This window comes from Astatotilapia calliptera, chromosome 1, assembly GCF_964374335.1.
Source record: "Astatotilapia calliptera chromosome 1, fAstCal68.1, whole genome shotgun sequence".
NCBI lineage: Eukaryota > Metazoa > Chordata > Actinopteri > Cichliformes > Cichlidae > Astatotilapia > Astatotilapia calliptera.
In genome coordinates this window covers 12,938,779-12,958,500 of record NC_137422.1, presented here as the reverse complement: position 1 = coordinate 12,958,500, position 19,722 = coordinate 12,938,779, and the positions used below count along the sequence as shown (strand labels likewise).

General features: G+C 39.1%; 1 protein-coding gene across 3 annotated transcripts in view; it reads left to right on the top strand.

Annotated features, from left to right (window-relative positions):
* Positions 1-19,466, top strand: part of map2k5 (mitogen-activated protein kinase kinase 5) — a 56,482-nt gene extending 37,016 nt beyond the window's left edge. For 2 of the 3 annotated variants that reach the window (XM_026163258.2, XM_026163249.2), the window contains one exon: positions 18,464-18,829. In XM_026163258.2, the coding sequence (XP_026019043.2) occupies positions 18,464-18,574 (111 nt within the window). In that variant the 3' untranslated portion in view covers positions 18,575-18,829. Of the gene's footprint in view, positions 1-2,415; positions 2,478-3,416; positions 3,463-18,463 lie in introns of all 3 variants that reach the window. The other variant, XM_026163240.2, reaches the window with a different exon arrangement.
* Positions 19,467-19,722: the final 256 nt, after the last annotated feature.

The window sequence follows — 19,722 nt, the reverse complement described above, 5'->3', positions numbered from 1 at the left end:
TAACATTCATCCTGGTAGCTTCAAAGAGCTTCGTTACCATAACATCTTTGTGTCTGTGTGCACCTTTAGATATCTGCTAATATAATAAAATATAATAACATTTTTGTATTCTATCAGCACCGTAACACACTCCTTTTACTCTTATACTTTAAAGTGGGTTTAAATAGTCCATTTTCCCCACCAGGCTGACTTTAAACATACTGTGTGCCACCAGGTACCTCCACAGCTGTTCACCTGGCAGGCACAAGGAAAATAAAAAGTAGAAAAAGTTTTTGCTTTGCATCATTTGGTTGTTTTAGTAACCATCAAACAGAATTTCTGTCCTGTTAAGAGCACTCGTTTTCAAAAGGTGACTCTTAATTAGTTGTGTGCGTTGTGCTGAGGGCTCCACACCAAATATACAGCTGTTTCCTTTAAAGGTTTTTCCCTTTGGTCTGATGATCTTTTCATTGACATCCAAATCTTGTCTTATTCCACCTCTTTCTCTGCTGGACTGCTTACAATTAAAGAACATGATCCAGGGATGTTGGCATCTAATAAGCGCTCCCTGCATCGACACCTGACCATGTGCCTGCCAATCACAGCTGGTCCTTGCACTGTGCAGCTTAAAGTTTCCCAGACTAGTCTGGATGAGTAGCATTGCATTAAACACAGATGTACAACTACTTTCAGATGTTTGGCCCAGCAGAAGAGCTTGTCCCTCAAAGCAGAAAAAGGGCCAATTTACTGGACAAGAGACACGTTATCCTCTCAAAACCTGCAGTAAATGCAACGAGCCACAGGAGAAATGAAGCGGCATCAAGTGTCACCTCCATCATGCAGACGCAGTGAATGGCGTGAAAGAATTTATATTTTGCTTCTAGGAGATGCACTTAGGTGAAAAATATCTGGCAGACCTTATTCATGAATGCAGCAGTGCCATGTTGATTTAATTTTTAATTACTTTTTGGTAATAGTTTTTTTTTTAAATTAGATCTTTTATTTTCTGTTGAAGAGAAGCCCTGAGTTTAGGTTCATGAATAGGATCTGATTTGTTTTGAAAGCAGTGTTGTGTTAACATGAATCTGCACGAAAACATTTTTGGTACTAAAATCAGTGAATAATGATGACAAACAATCTCAATAATCTTGTAGTCCTAAGTATGATGACTTGATCTCATTCAGCTAGAGCAGCGGTGCCCAACCCCCGGGCCACGGACCTATTTGGTTCCGGGCCGCAAGAGTTGAGGCTCGGGTGTGAAATTTATTGTTTTTATGGTTTTTTTAATGTTACTTTTTAACGTTTTTATCGTTAACTCGGTCTCCCTGGGTCTTTTCCCGTGTGTTATGAATAAATCTTCTTTTTTTGGTACCGGTACCGGTTTTATTTTGTTGTATTTATCCGTGACACCTTCAGGTAATAAAATATTGTCTGAAAATATTGTCGGACATACATGCCGCAAAAAAGGTTGGGGAAGGCTGAGCTCGAGCATCTTTGAGACGAAAGCGTGTGGAAACCTTTTTCTAGCAGCACCAGCACTTTCGCCCACGTGGCAGATTTAGTGTTGTTATGCTGTTGTTGGTTATGCTATATATGCCGGACACGGTCAAATTATTTCTTTTTTTTCTCTGTGTTGTGTGTTTTTGTTCTGGTAGACAAAACATTTCTGCTAAAACCTTAGACCGTAACTAGTCCCCTCGCCAGAATTTCAGGAGAGAAATAGAAAAAAAAAATCCAATCTTATTTCTAAACTCAGACTGCAAGCATTAAGTGTGTGAATATTTTCTGCGTCACACATTGTTAGAGAATAACAATAGCACAATAAAATCAAGGTTGATCTCTGTGTCAGCAGTGCTTTTCAAAAAATGGGGCACGTCATCAAAGTGTAAAATATGTGTTGAGTTGAACCAAAGTTCAGTTTCCTGATGCTATTGTATATAGTTTTTATTTAAGTTCAATTCAACTTGGATTGTCTTTTAACGTCACAAATGTTTAAAACATTGTGAAGTGTAGGGCACGAACCTTCTGAGGTCGGGGGCTTGCCAGTAAAAGTTTGGTAATAAATACAGAGCAGTGTGACATCATCACCCCGAGTTTGATTACTGTTTTTTACATATTTCAAAAATGAAAAAAATAACCTCACAAAACAAAACTTTAATCTAGCCAATGTTTCTGTGGGTACGTGTCATCACTTGGTTGATGTGTAATCGTCAGTCATAACACAAGTCACATTTCAGGATTTTAAAAATTTCCTTTGACAATTTTCAACTTTCATCTCCAGCCTTAAATTTGGTCAGTTTTTTCTTGCTTTAGTAATTTCAGCCAACCTTGACTATGACAACCCTCGTCTTAGTTTTAATGTATCCCTGCTGATGTGAGGTAAATGTTCGGGTTTTTTTCTCCAGTAGGTCAAAAACTGTCCTCCTCTTTTTACAGGATCCTCCAGTTCTTCCTGTCAGCCAGTTTAGCGAAAAGTTTGTTCACTTCATCACTCAATGGTGAGTTATTTGTTTAAATGACCCGTTTATAGAAATTGAAGCACTAGATTAATTATTTAAATAAAAGAGAAACTTTATGTGTATTCAACAGCTATTGACTGTGTAGTCCTTTAATTTGTAAATTTGGTTTGTACGATCTTTAAATGTTTGTCGTGGTCAAATATCGAAGGACTTTTTGTTTCATTCAGATTACTGTAGATGAATATGAAGTATAATGGTATAATAGCGTAATGGAAATAAACTGCATTAGTGTTAATGCGTTGTGGTTGAAATAGCTATTAGCTCTGTTCTCCTGTGTGTTTGAATAGAAAGCTTTTCTTTATTTATGAGGAGTGATTGATTTATCTAATGCGTGAGGACACAGAAAACGTTTACCCTGCATTTGCTTGTGATTAATTTGCCTCTTGTAACCTTTACAGTTAGACAAACATCTACATACACACCCTAACCACATGTGTATATGTGTGTGTTCAGCACTCACAAGCTGATTATACCAGCTGCTGTTTGTCCCCGATGGGTGTTGCATTTACTTAAACAGGGCATTTCTCTCTCAGGACCGAGGTACTCCACCCTGCCTGCGTTCAGTGGTGGTACTATCCTCTCCCAATCTGTTCCTGGATGTTCATAATGCTTTCAAAGCGATGCTTTAACAAGTTACCTGACTGCACACCTCACAGTATGAAGGACGCTTGCAAAAAAACACACAATACTCCCCATATCTGTCTGAAAGAAATGTACTGGGTTGTAAGGGAATTAAACTCTTGCTTTTAATTTCTGTAGAGCGAAGAGTTTAGTTTCAAGCCTCCCTCCTTTTTTAATATTCGTTTATAAATAAAATTAGGCATGAATTGTAAGTTAGAACTAAAAACCATCTCTTGGGCACTTAGAAACTCAGTTTTAATAGTGTCTGGCTTTAAGCTGTTGTATTTCTCTTTTCAGCATGAGGCGGAACCCCAAGGAGCGACCTGCACCCAATAACCTCATGGTAAATTAAACCAATCCTCCTATTGAACACTTCCAAGGACTTCAAAAATATAGGTTTTGAATAAATGTGTACAGAGAATGATCATATTCATGCATTCCAATAAAAATTCAATTAAAGATAATTTTATTATCTTTGTAGCTTTTGGAATATGCAGTTGTATTTTCCGCAGTGATTGAGGTGTTTCAGGTCAAGGACCCTCCAACTTGGCATTGATGTGTGGAAACGGCAGTAATGAACTTTTTGCTTCGGATAAACAGTGTCAGAAAGAGGTCAGCCAGAAACCTTGAGGAAGGATTGAGACCTACTCCAGGAATAATTCATTCATTTCACTCCACTGGAGTCAGCATGAATAAATCAGGCTGTTGTTCAAGAGTCACATCATTCAGGTTCAAAATCAAGTTTTAAATTTGACCAGCTGACAAAAGAAACTAAGTGTGCGTGCGTGTGTGTGCGCGCGCATAAATCATTAGGACTCCAACACCTTGTAGAATTATCAGCTCAACCATTTTCCAAAATTAAAAACAAATCACTTGGTCAGTTTCACATGTTTTTATAAAATTAAATTTTTCTTTCAGTCATCTACATGTACACTTACCATTTTCTGCAATATTATCGCTGCTCATTCAGGCTACATTAGGACACAGATCCCGTTGGGGTTTCATAAGGCAGGCATCCGGCATGAAAATGTGCTAAATTGAAGACTTTGAGCTACCCACTTATGAATAAGGGAGTAGGTAAAGGTAACTTTTTTTCTGGCTGCTTAACTTGCCTTTGGCACATTGAAGCTAATATTTTTACTCTAAAATGTTGAAATTTCTTGAATTCTTTTAGAAATAATTGACATAATCCAGGAATCAAGCTTGGCGGTGAATAACAGCAGCAACAAATTAGTTAATGGCATTTAAATTTAATGCTGAAAGGGCAGTGACCCTGCTGTAGTATATAAATAAGGGACAGGCATACAAGCCAAGTCAAATGGCTCCTTCCATTTGTGAACCTGACGATTGTCTTTAGTTCTAGCATCAGCACACAAAACTGTCAGTTTGTAAAGACTGCCTTTTAAGAGTTTTAACACTCGGGGTTTTCTGTGTGCTCGGATCAAGGACACTGACAGTTATGTCCCGAGAGAGGTGAGGCCTAAAGGTTTGTGTTGTGGGGATGGTGAGCTGGAGAGGGTAAATGCAGAGCTGCTAACAGATTGCATGTTCTCAGTCTCACACTAGAAAGAAGGAATATTGGGAAGTGTTGGCTGTACAGGGACTTCATGCTTCCATCCAAAAATGAAGCTCAACTTGATGTTTTTGTGATCTTCTGCTCAGAACATTTTGTTATGTGAACCAAACTTTTATGGTTTTTCTGGCACAAAGGCAGATGTATTTGTATGTTTTTGATTTATTTTTTCTCTTTACCTGAATGCATAGTTGGCTCATCCTTTGATATGTCATTTCTCATTCACATAAGGAAGATTATAAGTATTTTACAGTCTTTGTGGTTTTCTGACAGGGGTTGCATTAAATATCAGATTCTTGTCAGACATTACCTTTACGTTACTTTACAACCTGCCTGGCTGAACACTCGGTTTTCATTCGCTACAGGGCGTCCGTTAATCTTTGATAAAAAGACGCCTACTGAAGGTGTAGTCGCAGGTTTGACTGTCAAAGTGTAGTTAATTTGACTAGTGTGATCGCTGTGTCTTGCCCAGGTGCGATTAATTGAGTCATGTTTTCCAAGCGTGCCTTTCAATTGTCGGACAGCGTGAGCACAGGCTAGCAGTGGAGCGGGGAGGCGGGTCAGTCGTGCTCGGAGACGCTGCAAGGCGCCCATCGCTCTCTATGAGTACACCCTCAGTAGCTGTTAGTGAAACTGTCTCTTGCTGGCTCAGTCATTAAGTGGATAAGTGTAGCAATAGCAACACAATGCTGGAATTAAAGAGCCAGTTCCTTTGTATATTTTCCTTTTTAATATTTTCAGTTTACCTCAGTTTACCTGTTGTATTTTTCTGTGTAATAATTAAACTAGTCAAAGTATAATAATGTTTTGCTTGGTGAGGGGGGGTTTGATTTGGGCCATTAAGAATGAACTGGAGCTCCAAGGAAGATGCCCTGTGTCTGTATTCTTTACTGTTTAGAGGAAAAACTAAACGGCTCTTTGTTCAGTCGTGTATTTATACATGCGGCGTGTCTTTAAGAAAAATATTATTTGTTTCCTAGTTTAACGAGATTCTCTCCACCCGTGAGGTTGAAGTGCTTTTCTGATTTTTAATTTCAGTTTTTTCTTTTTAATATTTTGCTTTTCAGCAATAACACATTTTTCTATTTTATGATTTCCCCATCCTGTGTTTTTTTTGGAGGTGGTGGTTGTAACTCACTTTCATCCCTTTTCCCATCAGTGTTTCTTTTTTGTCACTCCTCCTATATTCCTACTGTGCCCCACTTCTTTCATATTCATACTGTGATCCTTGTGCTCTTTTTCAAATTTTCACAGTTCTCCGTTTTCTATATTTGTCTCGCTCCATCCCACTCATCTTTCCTTTACCTATATTTTGTCCTCCTGTAGGCCTTCTTTCTGTGCCCATGATGAACTGAGATATAAGGTCATGGTTGCCTGCCTTTGTGACACCAGCCTGCTGATTGTCTTTCTCTTTTCTCTTCTTTAGTCCCTTTTTCCTCCCCATTCCCCAAGCCTCCTGAGTGCATTAAAACTCTTTGCCTATTCTATCTGTATGTTAATGCACCCAGCCATCGGTCCCCCCTTTCTCTTTTCTCTGCTCCACTATTTACTCTCACTTCTTATCTGTGGAAGGTAATGCAGGAAATGCACACAATAGTGTAGACACTGAACAAATAATGTTTTGTGACCATACAAAGTGACATAGTAGCTCCAGTTTGCTCATCAGGTTTCAGCATGTGGTTTCTCTAATCACTGGTGTAGCTTTTACTGACATTATTGTCACTGGGATTTTATCCTATTAGATGTTCTTAAAAAGGCTGCCGTTTGATTGTGTGCCTGCTCGTAGGTTACATCCCTGAAGCTCGGGTTATGTCTGTTATATACTTGACGCTTTGCGCATGAAACTGTCTTCTTCTATTAGGCAGCTTTATCATTGCACAGTGTAAGAAAAAAGCTTTTTAAATGGTTCATGCTATGATCCCAACGTGACCAAAGGAAGCGCAGTGTTTTGATTACACTACCAAAGAAAAAAGGCGAAGTTAACAGAAGCTAATGGGAACAGAAGTAGTATAAGTGTGTCCTTCATTTTTATTATTATCTGGTGAACCGTAGGGCATGTTTTAAACATCAATCCAATTAATCACTGGTCACTTTGTGTTCGACTGCTCATTAATGCAAGTATCTAATCAGCCAACCACTCTGCAGAAACTCATGCATTCAGACATGTAGACATGGTCAAGGCGACCCGCTAAAGTTCAAACTGAGCATCAGAATCGTGTAGATGGTAAATGGACTCGTTCTTATATAGCGCTTCTCTACTCTGCTTGAGGACTCAAAGCGCTTCATATAGCGTGCCTCATTCACCCATTCACATCCACTCATACAACCACTTTTTTTCCAGCATGTAAGTGCTTTCTAGCTAATATTCACACACGCTCATTCTCTGATGAAAGGATCAGAGATCTTGCCAAAGGATACTTAGCATGCAGACTGAATACTGGATAACTGCTCTACTGTCCATCACAATGGGCAAGAAACTTGTTTTTAAGTGACCTGGCTGGTAGTGCCAGACAGGATCGTCTGCATATTCTGGAAATCTGCTGGGATTTTCAGCACTTCCTTCTCAAGATTTAGAGATGGCAGTATTTAGACTAAGGTTTGAAAAACATAAAGCATCCAGTAAGCTACAGTTCTCTGGGTAAAAATGCTTCATTGATGTCAGAGAAGAATGGCCAGCGTGCTTCAAGCTGATAGGCTACAACAACTTAAATATCCATTTGTTTCAAAGGCATGGAGAAGAACATAAACAATAAACACATGAAACTTTGAAGCAGATAAGCTACAGTAATAGAATACTGTACCAGGAGACACGTTAGCTAAGAACAGGAAACTGAGGATATAATTCACCAAAATTAGTCAATAAAAGATTGGAAAACTGTTGCCTGGTTTGGCAACAGTCTCACTTTCTGTTGCTATGTTAGTATGGTAAGACTTGGCTTGAACAACATAAAAGCATAGCGCCAACCTGCCTTGTATCAACGGTTCAGGCTGGCATGTCAGTATGGACCAAAATCTGTGAGGAATGTTTCCATTACCTTGTTGGATCTATGCTGTGAACAATTAAAGCAGCTCTGAAGTTAAAACTGGGTCCAACCCAACACTAGCAAAGTGTAACTAATGTAGTGCCCGGTGGGTGTATGTTGAACAATAAGATAAATACTAAACAATATCAGTCTACCCAGTGACATCAGTGGGTTGTAATTTGATACATTTATTTATTAATTAAGACTAATGGACTTGATTTAATAAACTCGGGCTGAGGAATCTTTGTTCTTTAGTTAGAAAATCACACGATGAGCCATCAGAGAGGCAAGTGTGTGTGTTTTTTCTGTCCTCATACTGATGCATCTTTCATTGTGGACACCCAACCCTGTCGTCATAAGCTGAGTCAGTTAAGGAGACTTTCCATTGGCTCGCTCCCAGGACTTTGGCTGCCGGTATTTGGTGATGACCTGTGCCGGTCTGGGGTTTCTTGCTTTTGGTTCTGGCCTGGCTATTAAGCTGTGGGGCAAGAAAGAGTTGGTGAGGGTTTTAAGCATTTGCTTATTTCTGGGATTTACATGGACACAATATCATCATGCGTATCTGTTTCCTTGTTTTATGTGGTTAATTTGTGCATATGAGTGAAGAAAAACTAGAGCGATGATCCGGACAACCTTATGTTGTTTTTTCGGGATTTGATGGACATTTCATTTCTCCCTCCCCCTTCTCCCACTCCTTCGTTGTCCCTCGTTCCCCAGCCAGCAGCCTTCACGCAGCCTTTTAGCACCCTTGTCAAAGCAGTCCTCCTATTCTGCTTCTCTATTCATAGATGCACACACACACACGCACACAAATTTCATAGCCCCCTTTCAACCCCAGAGACACCAGATGAGCCCCTCAATTTTTTTCACAAAGAAAACCCCCTCTTGTCTCTGACCATCCTCAAATCTGGTTTGAACTTACACACACACACACACACACTCACACACACACTCACACAGAACCACAAACGCACCACAAAGACAGGAAGACACTAAATAAACTACGTTAAAATCACAGTTTGACCATTTGAATCAAAAACAGTGGATGTTTGTGATTTACTGTGACTAATTAATGGTAATCTGCCTACATCTACTTTGCTTTTTAGGTCCACTTCCCTCGGTTTTCTCATTGATTTCACTCTATTTTAACTCAGGTTAGACAGCTGGGAAAATGTGTTAACTGTAGTTGCATGCCTTGCACTTATCATGTGTGTTAAAACTTTGGAAACAGTTTTATCCTCCGAGGAATTGGCCTGTTAATGTTTACATTGTTGCATGTGCAAAAAGGATTTTCACATGCCCGCTTGTGTATCAAAGCACCTCTTTTGAGACCATGCCACCAGTGTCTCCTCCTCCCTAAACTTTTCTGTCTCCACCTTCCCCTCCAAATGTTTTCGCATTTCCCCCTTGGGTGTTCACTGATGTAAACTCCATTTACACATACTCGGACTACAGTGCTTCAACTCAAGTCATTCAGACGTCAGCCAAGTCATTTTAAATGGTGGCTGAAGTCAGAGTAACATATAAATCAATATTTGGAGCTTGTATAATAAAAACAAAACATTATCCTTTTTAATATAACATTTCCTGATTTGACCTTTTTGTTTAGGTGTAAAAATAAGTTAGATAATAGTGAATGCTATTGTTTAACTTAATTGAAAGTTAAATGGACGTTTGTATCATTGATGTGAGGATTAGAGAGCAAGCTATCAGTTCAAAATGTAAAGTTAGTCATTCTTCATTCTTTTTCTCCCTTTTCAATATATCCCAGAATACTTCAAACGTTCTGGGAAAGTAATAGATTTTTCCCCTCATTTTCTCCAGTAGTGGACATTTATACTTTTTATATATATATATATATATATATATATAAAACTCTGTATATAATGTCTCATAATCCAGTTTATTCATGAAAGTACCTGTGCTTTATTATAACATGTTGATTTGTACTGGACTCTTATTATTAGATTGTATGAGAAATATCCTAGAGAGACCACTCTGGTTTGTAAGTCATAGTACTTCATTTCCCATGCACCTTCAGTTGTATCTGCCTGTTGTACTTAACGGCACTAACAGGTTACTAGCTCTGAGTGTGAATCCTGGCTACTGATTTGGTTACTTAGTTGGAAACTCAGACATGAGACTGACACTGTCACTCTTTTTTTTTTTTTTTTTTTTTTAAACATTATTTGGTGGATATTTGAAGAACAGCAGGTTCTCTTGACAGTAACATTAAATATGTATATTATTGTGTTTTGAGGTCACATGCCACTGTAACAGTGTAGCTTTCTCTGGGAACTAAAATTGGTGCACACATGCCCACACACTGGCCATTCATACACTCACCCAGGCAGTTTCCAAAGGGAGCTAGTGATTAGCATGCAAATCTGTAAAGTCCCAGTTATTCTACCTACCTCTTTACCCTTCTCTCTTACTCACACACACACACACACACACACACACACACACACACACACACACACACACACACACACACACAGTGTTTTTTCCAACACTATTCTAATGAGGTGATGACCAGTCTCTTGTTATAATTGCCTCAAACTCCTTTTAATTTCTTCTGAGCGTATTAATCATACATTGAGTTATTTAAAATCGCATAAATTAATCTTAGATTAAACAGACCCTTCAAAGGCTTCAAACAATTAAAGAGTTAGGTAGTATTTCCCCTGGGTGTAGGCCATTTCTTTTTGAGCGGAGCAGTTGCAGGTGATTATCCCAGTTTGATATGGCCAGACGGTGATTAATGCAACTTTTAAATGAGTCCTTCCCCCAGCTCACCTCTGTCCATGCTCTGCTACAGCAGAAAGTCAGACACCTTCAGTGACCTGACTAAGAAGCACTTGTTCACTCTGTGTTTAGAAACTCTTCCCTCACAGGTTTCATACTTCGTTTAAGCTGCAGAGTTTTAATTATTAGACAGCCGTGTAGAAGTGCACCAGACCAAGTGCACGTGCAGTACATTCAAAATGACATATGCCAGATTGATATAACGGTCATTAGGTTAATGTAGGGTTTGTTTATTTTCTTAGGCATGTGAGCAGTCTGGCAATAAACATTTTGTCTCCAAAAATATTATATTGAACTTCTTGAAGTCTTGTGCTTTATTTTTACTTCTGCTCACAGCTCATAGATATGCTGCATGTGACAAAGAACTCACTAAAGGCTTTTTAATTAGACTATCTGCTGTGGTTCCTATTGGTTCAGATCCTTTAAATTTGATTGGAGGGGTCTAGTCACTCAAAAATGCTATTATATTTATTTAGGCTGCCTCTGATGATCTCAAGTGCCAGTGACTTAATTTTGATGCTTTAGGCCTAAGATAATGAGAAATATCTCATAATAGACTGAGCACTTCAGCATTTAAACAATGCTACTGCATGTAATATTCAATACTGAACAATAACTTAAGTCTTTTTCAAGGAAGCAATTTTTTGTTCAGTTTCCATAAAAGCCTCATTTTTATAGATTTAATACGACTGGGGAGAACATAAGGTTTAAGGCCTGGGCAAGTTTGAAACCACAATGTAAAACTGTGGAGGACAAAAAACAAAAACCATGTATCATTTATCCGGCTCCTAATTTTGTAAATTCTGCACTCAGCTTTGGAGTCTCCAGTGTCATTGAAATGCAACCAGATGCTGCTCGTTTTACATTTTCGCTTTTTCATTTGTTCACTTTTTCCTGACACGCTTGCATTTAAATCGCAATTGCCTGACTCAAACGTATCCTCAGGCAGGATATAATTGTATCCAGCCAGCAGGCTGTACGTTTGACTCCCCTGCTTTACAGTGTGAAGTGTACTCGGAGTACTTATTTTTTGGATTATTGCTGTTTTTAAATATAATAAAGCCAACGAGTATGTTGGTACAGTGGTTAACGTTGTTCCCTCACCGTAAGAAGGTTCTAGACTATATGGGCAAAAGTTCTGGTCCACATACAAATCATACCTACGGTAACGGCTCAGCCATAGAGACCCATGCTATGAAGCTCCTGCTGCACAGTATTTGTGCTGATGTTAATGCCAAGCATTTCTGACTTTAACACACTATGTGCCTCAGCACCCTGCAACATGCTTTGTGCTACATGAAGTGCCACTTTGTGTCTGAGTTGCTGTGGTTCCTAAATACTTCCATTTTGCAATAACGCAACATACAGCCGATCATGGGATGTCTAACGGAAAAAAATTCACAAATTGATTTGCAGCGACTTTCTATTACAGTAAACACACTCAAATTCAGTAAGCTCTTCAAAACAAGACTTCTTATTTTCAAAGGATGCAATCAAGCACCCAACCATATCTGCCTGTTTGATTTTATACACCTGTGGCAATGGGACTGAAAACACCTGAAATATAAGGTTAAGAGGTGTGGCCCAATACTCTTATCCATGATGGATCCTGCTGCAGGGCTGGGGCCTGTCTGTGTGAAGTTTGCATGTTCTTGCTTTGTCTTTGTGGTTTCAGTTCAATTCAGTGTTATTTATACAGCACCAAAACACAACAACAGTCGCCTCAAGGAGCTTTATATTGTAAGTTAGACTCTACAATAATACAACAGAGAAAATCCCAAAAATCATATGACCCCCTTTTGAGAAACGCTTTGGCAACAGTGGGAAGGAAAAACTTCCTTTTAACAGGAAGAAACCTACAGCAGAACCAGGCTCAGGGAGGGGCGGCCATCTGCTGGTTGGGGTGAGGGGAAGTAGACGGGACAGAAGACATGCCATGGAAGGGAGCTTGAGATTGATAACAAGTACGATTCAATGCAGAGAGGTCTATTAACACAAGAGTGATAAAGGTGACTGAAGAAGAAACACCTCAATGCGTCATGGGATTCCCACAGTAACCTACATCTATTGCAGCATAACTAAGGGAGGATTCAGGGTCACCTGATCCAGCCCTAACTATATGCTTTAGCAAAAAGGAAAGTTTTAAGTTGTCTCCCAAATCCAAACTGGAAGCTGGTTCCATATAAGAGGGGCCTGAAAGCTGAAGGGTCTGCCTCCCGTTCTACTTTAAAATACTCTAGGAACCACATGTAAGCCCGCAGTCCAAGAGCGACGTGGGATTTACATGGACACAGGAAGCCAATGAAGGAAAGCCAGTACAGGAGAAATATGCTCTCTCTTTCTAGTCCCTGTCAGTACTCTTTCTGCAGCATTTTGGATGAACTGAAGGCTTTTCAGGGAGTTTTTAGGACATACTGATTATAACAAATCACAGTACTCCAGCGTAGCAGTAATAAATGCATGACTAGTTTGTCAGCGTCAATCTGAGACAGAATATTTCAAATTTTAGAGATATTGTGCAAATGGAAGAAAGCAGTCCTACATATTTGTTTAATATGTGGATTGAAGAACATATCCTGGTCAAAAATGACTCCAATATTTCTCACAGTGTTACTGGAGGCCAAGGTAATGATCCAAGAATCTGGTTAGATATCATATTTCTGAGATTTTTAGGGCCGAGTACAATAACCTCAGTTTTATCTGAATTAAGAAGCAGAAAGTTAGCGGCCATCCAGGTCTTTATGTCTTTAAGACATTCCTGCAGTTTAACTAATTGGTGTGTGTTATCTGGCTGCAAGGATAGATAAAGTTGGGTGTCATCTGCATAGCAGTGAAAATGTATGCTATGTCTTCTGATGATGCTGCCTAAGGGGAGCATGTATAATGTAAACAGAATTGGTCCTAGCACTGAACCCTGTGGAACTCCATAATTAACCTTATTGTGTGAAGAGGACTCTCCATTTACATGTACAAATTGGGCTCTATTAGATAGATTCAAACCATTACAGTGCAGTACCTGTAATGCCTACAGTATGCTCTAATTGCTCTAATAATAAAAATATTATGGTTTACAGCATAGGTGTCAAACTCTGGCCCGCAGCCTAATTACATTTGGCCCGCAAAGCCATACCAAATTACTATTAGAGCTGGCCTACTGGTAGTATACAGGCAATATATATAATGTTTAGTATTAAGCTTTGCTTGTTCCATATTCAGTTTTTCAGCAAAACGTGTTTGAGTCCATAAGAAGAGATTCGTTCTTATATCTGGAGGAAGATTTTTTTTTTTTTCAATAAATATTAATGTTAGCCCGCAACTTTGTTCCAGTTTTGAATTTTGGCCCACTGTGTATTTGAGTTTGACACCCCTGGTTTACAGTATTGAACGCTGCCTAAGGTCTAGCAGGACAAGCACAGAGATGAGTCCACTGTCAGAGGCCATGAGAAGATCATTTGTAACCTTCACTCAAGCTGTTTCTGTGCTGTGATGAGCTCCGAAACCTGACTGAAACTCTTCAAATAAACCATTCCTCTGCAGATGATCTGTTGTCTGTTTTACAACTACTCTTTCAAGGATTTTTGATATGAAAGGAAGGTTGAAGATAGGTCTATAATTAGCTAAGACCGCTGGGTCAAGAGATGACTTTTTAAGTAACACCAGCTTGGAAGACAGTGGTACATGGCCAATTATTATAGATCAGAAGAAGAAATTTTATTTAAAAGCGCCTTTCAAGAAACCCAAAGACAGTAAATAGTAGAATAAGACACATCGTAGAACAATGATAAAACAAAGAACAATTTAAAAAAAACACAAGATAAAATAAACAAACAATGAGTTCACAGATTGTTCAGTTCACAGGTTGATCATATTTAAGATTGAAGGATTAATTAATGGCAGGATTTCTTTGAGCAGTCTTGTAGGAATGGGGTGTAAAAGACACGTTGATGGTTTGGAGGAAGTCATTACTGAAGTTAACTCCGAAAGATCAATTGGAGAAAAAGATTCTAAATAAATATCAGTGGTACTGCATGTACCATAATGTTAGAATGAATGGCTTTTTGTCAGCCTGGCTACAGCGCTGAAGAGAAACCTATGGTTGTTCTTATTTTCTTCAATTAATGAGGAATACAAAGATGTTCTAGCTTTACAGAGGTTTTTTTTTTTTTTTTTTTAATCAAGCAGCAAATTAATTTTCCAGGCTAAATGATGATCTTCTAAATTTGTGATACGCCATTTCCTCTCCTGCTTAAGCGTTATCTGTTTCAAGTACTTCCTATTTGAAGGTCTCTTTTTAACAGGAGCTACAGTATCGAGAGTCATATGTAATAAAGAAGTAGAATTTTTAACAAGATAATCGACTTCTATGGGAGTAGCGTTCAGGTAGCTGGTCTGCTCCTTATTCTAAATTTAAACGTTTTCAGGAAAGCATCAGATTCTCACTAGGTGCCCAGTTCAAAGACATGTATGTTAGGTTAATTGGTGTAGGTGTGAATGTGGGAGTTCGTGGTTGTCTGTCTCTGTGTGTGTTAGCCCAGTGTTGGGCGGATGACCTGATCAGAACATTTGTCAGCTGTTTTTTTGTGTAGGATTAAATATTCAGATTTAGGTTCAAACTTGACCATGGAAACAGTTTACTCGCTCTCCTTGAACTTTTGATGTTTAGTTTTATTTTCTGGACTTCCTGTGATGTCTTGTATACACTGTTCAGTTCTTTTTTCCTCATTTTAATCATAATTCATCTATTTCTTGGGTGTGATGGGATGTGATGACAGAAAAGAGGCTAAAAGAGCACTGTGAGAAGTACCTTCATCGAGGTCAAATTCCAGCAGATGTCTCTGGCCTTTAGGGTTAATTTCTAGAGTGGAGGTTGGAGCCTGATTTTAAAAACATTACTCAGGACTTCCTTCTTTATTTCTGTATCACTCCCTCTCTACTGAGGGAAGGAAGAATGATTGATGAGATGGGTATTCAGCACATAGGGGCACCCAGGAGCGTCCACTCCGCCCGTCTCATACTGACACACACACACACACACACACACGCACGCACGCTTACAATGATATGAGAGTAATTAACCTCAGACTGTGTTAACCCCAGCTGGCCATTAGAAGGACAACAGGATTGATGGGACTCCCCCCTAGTCTTTAACAATCTCTACATTTTGTGCATGATTAAAACACACTGCAAAGTGTTTCCATTTTCTTTGAAGTGTTCACAAAGGAAACCGCAGCGAGCAGAGAAAGCAGAAAAGTCAAAAATCAAACAAATCCTGATACTGTCTTTTTTTTAAGTTATCACTTTATTCCCCCTCGGTGTGATTTTTATTTTTATGAACATAATTGTCACATATTTCCCCGTGTAACCACAAATAGACAAGAAGGCTCTCAGGAGGAAAAAAGTGGACCAGCCTGTCCTACTTTATCACTAATCTTATATTGTCTGCACCAGTTTGGGTGTTGCTGGCGGGTATTAAAGACCCCAGAAGAAACAGCTGACAACAACATTACTCACCTTGGAGTCACTTTCTGCCTCCAATTTGAATCACACTAGTCATGTTCTTTTCATATTGACAAGATTTGCATTTTGCTTTTGACCTGCAGCCCTGCAGATCAAGGAAATATAAATGTTAAAGTTTTATTTTTAAAAAAAAATGTTCAGGTTGGCAAAGAAGGTAGAACTCACCTTGATGTTTTAAGGTCAAAATTAATAAGTGGCAGATTAAAATAAAATCACTGTAGCTGGCAATGTGTTCTGTTTATGTAACATTTTACGTAGATTTGGATACAAAGTTTGTGGGTTTGTGATGGTCACAAAGTGCAGTTAAGGACTCAATAACACAACCATAGAGACTCGTTGGCAACCACTTAGCAGCTCCTGGTCACTAGTGAAAGGTGTGTATTCACTGTTTCTTGGATCTGAGATTGGTCACAGATCGGGGTGCTGCAAACCAGTTGTGGGATTCATACTTTTCTCTAGCAACCAAAGGTTGCTAAGGGGATTGCTGACTGGGCTCTAGATGTGCATGACTTGAGAATGCAGGTTTATCCCTCTTGGTTGGTGATTGCCAGATTGGTGCCAGTAGGCCTCTGAGTCTGTGGGACTGATGCTTGAGGCAGACTGGGTCATGTTTTCCTGTGTAGGTATTTATGCTAGAAATCCAATTTGACTTGATGTTGGCCACAGAGACAGGTGGAGATCAATCCTGTTTAATTTCCTCATATATGAATGGGCAGAAGTCTCTTGTCAGCCCTTAGAAACATAGATGAAAGCATCATAGTTGCATTAACTCTTCAACCCTGTAAAGACTGTTGAGATTAACCCTTGAAGCTCTTCTGAATTTGAATTTGAACTTCTAAATTGGTTTCTGTCATATTTCAGGCCTGTTTATTGAACAAAATGACTTGGTTTCCATCAGAAGTTAGTGAGTGTGGTCTCTGCCTATGCAGTTACTCTTGGAAACCCGGAAACTATTCGAATGTTCATCAAATCGTGCCTTTATTGATATATACAGTACTCAGGGCATCAGATGTGGTCTTTATGGGGGAAGGATTGAAAGGTGAATAGATGTTTATACAGACAACATGCTGCTAACATGGCTGAAATCAAACTCTTCAGTAGTGGTACTATATTTAAGTGACGTTAAATATATCTTTTTTTTCTGTTGTTTTGTGTTAATCATTGGCTGATATACGTTATTGTCTCCTGTTATCCCAGATTCATTGACGTAGCTCCGTGAAAAAAAGCTGAGCGTGTGTCTTTGTTTTTTTGCTGAGATTGATCTTCTTACTTTGAACTCCTCCAAACGGCGTGCAACACTGACAGCTTCTTGTTGTTCACGACGGAAATCACTGAGATCAGTGTTGACAAGTTCATTTAAACCGGCCGGCCAGAGCGCTGTTTACCTAATTGGACATCTAGACACTCAAATAAAATTCCTGGTTAGTCCGAGTTGATTTGTCTCATTTGCAGCCTCCTCCCCTCTCACCTCTTGACCCTCTGTGACCTCTGCAACCTCTGGTCCACAGTCCTCCAGATGAGTCTGGTTACTGGGACCGCTGACATGTGACATCTCTGTTTAAGTCCTGCAGCAGTAACAAGTGAATGGTGCTGGAGTCTGACGGCTCGATGGGCTACAGGGTCGTGTTGGTGGGTTTCCCGAAGCACAAGAAGGCTTCAGAATTAGTCTTTATTTTTTTTTTGGAAAATGTGTTCAGAAGGAGCGTTCATGATTGGGCTGTGTTTCTGCCATGGCTGTCTTTTATTACAAAGCTCATCCCACATCCCGTTATGACTCACGTAGCTCATTAAACTTAAAAGATATTTGTTTGAAATGCTCTGACAAGCCATTACTTAAACGTTCTGTCTTTAAAACCAAATCTGTTGGACATTAATATTTAAGAGGGTTTTATGATGTTCCCGTTTAAGTTGTTTGCATTTTATCATTTTGTGAATCATGACTCAGATGCAAGTAGCTGCTACACCGTACACTTCGCATAAAGATGTAATAATGTTTGTGGCTCCAATCTGTTTGATAATAAAATAATATTGTAGAATGGGTGGAAACATTTGAGTTTTTTCTTTTTTTATGAGAAAGCTCATTACTTGTGTTTTTACAGCCACTTTAGTTCATTTTTTACCACATAGCAGTTATTATGAAGGTCATATATGTTGTATTTATTTTTATGTTTGTTAAAAAAGTGAAAAGTATGATTTACGATATAATCCAGTAAATTTTGTTGCAAAAAAAAAGTAAATTATTACTAGAACCTTAATTTAATTGTCTCATTTTGATTCCCAGCAGCCTTTATTTACTTACAAATACCTTTTTATTTTTTAAAATTTAACTTTGAGTCTTTAAATGTGCTCGCTTTGTTCTCCACAACCTTTTCTTAGATATTCTAAATAGAATCATTAAGCGCTTGTGTTTTTCCTTCATACAGGATCATCCCTTCATCGTACAGTATAACGATGGAAATGCGGAGGTGGTGTCGATGTGGGTGTGCCGCTGTCTGGAGGAGAGGCGAGCTCAGCTGGCTCAGGGACGCATGTGACTTCTTCCTGTCGGCAAACTGTGGTGGACCCGAACGTTTGATCCCAAACACACATCAAAGGATTCAGGGTCAAATACGTCCACGCACACTGGACAAGTACCTTATTATGAATGGACCGAAATCACTAGATGTTACTTTATCTGAACGATTCTTGATGTAACAGACACCCAGGAGCGCGCTCGCGTCCTTTAAACTGAATATTAATCTCTGCATCGACGGGTCTGCACCTGGAGATCCTTTCCATTTCAAGGGAATCCCAAAAAGCAGTGACCATTAAAGTCGGCTGATTTTAAAGCATCAGAGACGAAAAGAAACTTCAAAGCACAAGACTCGGGCGCGGGCAGAGTTACGCTCTGCGTCGATGATGGCATCCCAAATAGCCGTCTTGTGCTTTACTGTTGACAGCCCTCCCATGAATGTTAAGGTTTTTTGCCTGTGAGTAACTACCCATCTGTGTGCCTATTTTTCCAGTGCTATAATTTCTTACCTCAGCAAACTTGATTTGTCACTGCAATATCAAGACACCCCACCCCTACCCCCGAAAATGTACTTACTTTTAGCTCCTGGAGTTGAACATCTGCATAGAGTTTTTCCTGAACTGGTGAGGCTGAGTGTTATCTGCTATATTCTAGAAGCCATTAAGACTGAAGGAAAATGCAGCTAAAAGCATAATCTCCCCTTATAAAGCACCACTGTTTAAAATGCTCTTTTAGTCACATTGTGACCACTAAGTTACTTTAGAATAAAATGTCATGTATTATTCAGAATTAGACATTTCACTGGGTTGCCTAAGAGATCGCTTTATTTTGCTGTAAAGGGAAAATGTTAATGCAGTGTACTTGACACCAAAGACAATATAGACGGTGAATTATATTGATTTTTCATGAATGAGGCAAATGTAAGAGGCCGAGTGACTAAAATGAATTGTTTCAGAAAGGTTTTTATGAAATGTGTAATGCTTAAGTGCAATTAACCTGCATTGCTTCCCCGTATTCACAGTGAACGTAGCTTACAGTGGCGCAACCTGCACAGCGTGTGAATCGATGGAAACAAATGCAATGGGAAAAAACAAGCAAAACATGAGCCAGTGGTTAATTTTTTTTATCAGTTCAACGCGGTTTCATCCTTTAAGTTGTAAATCAACAACC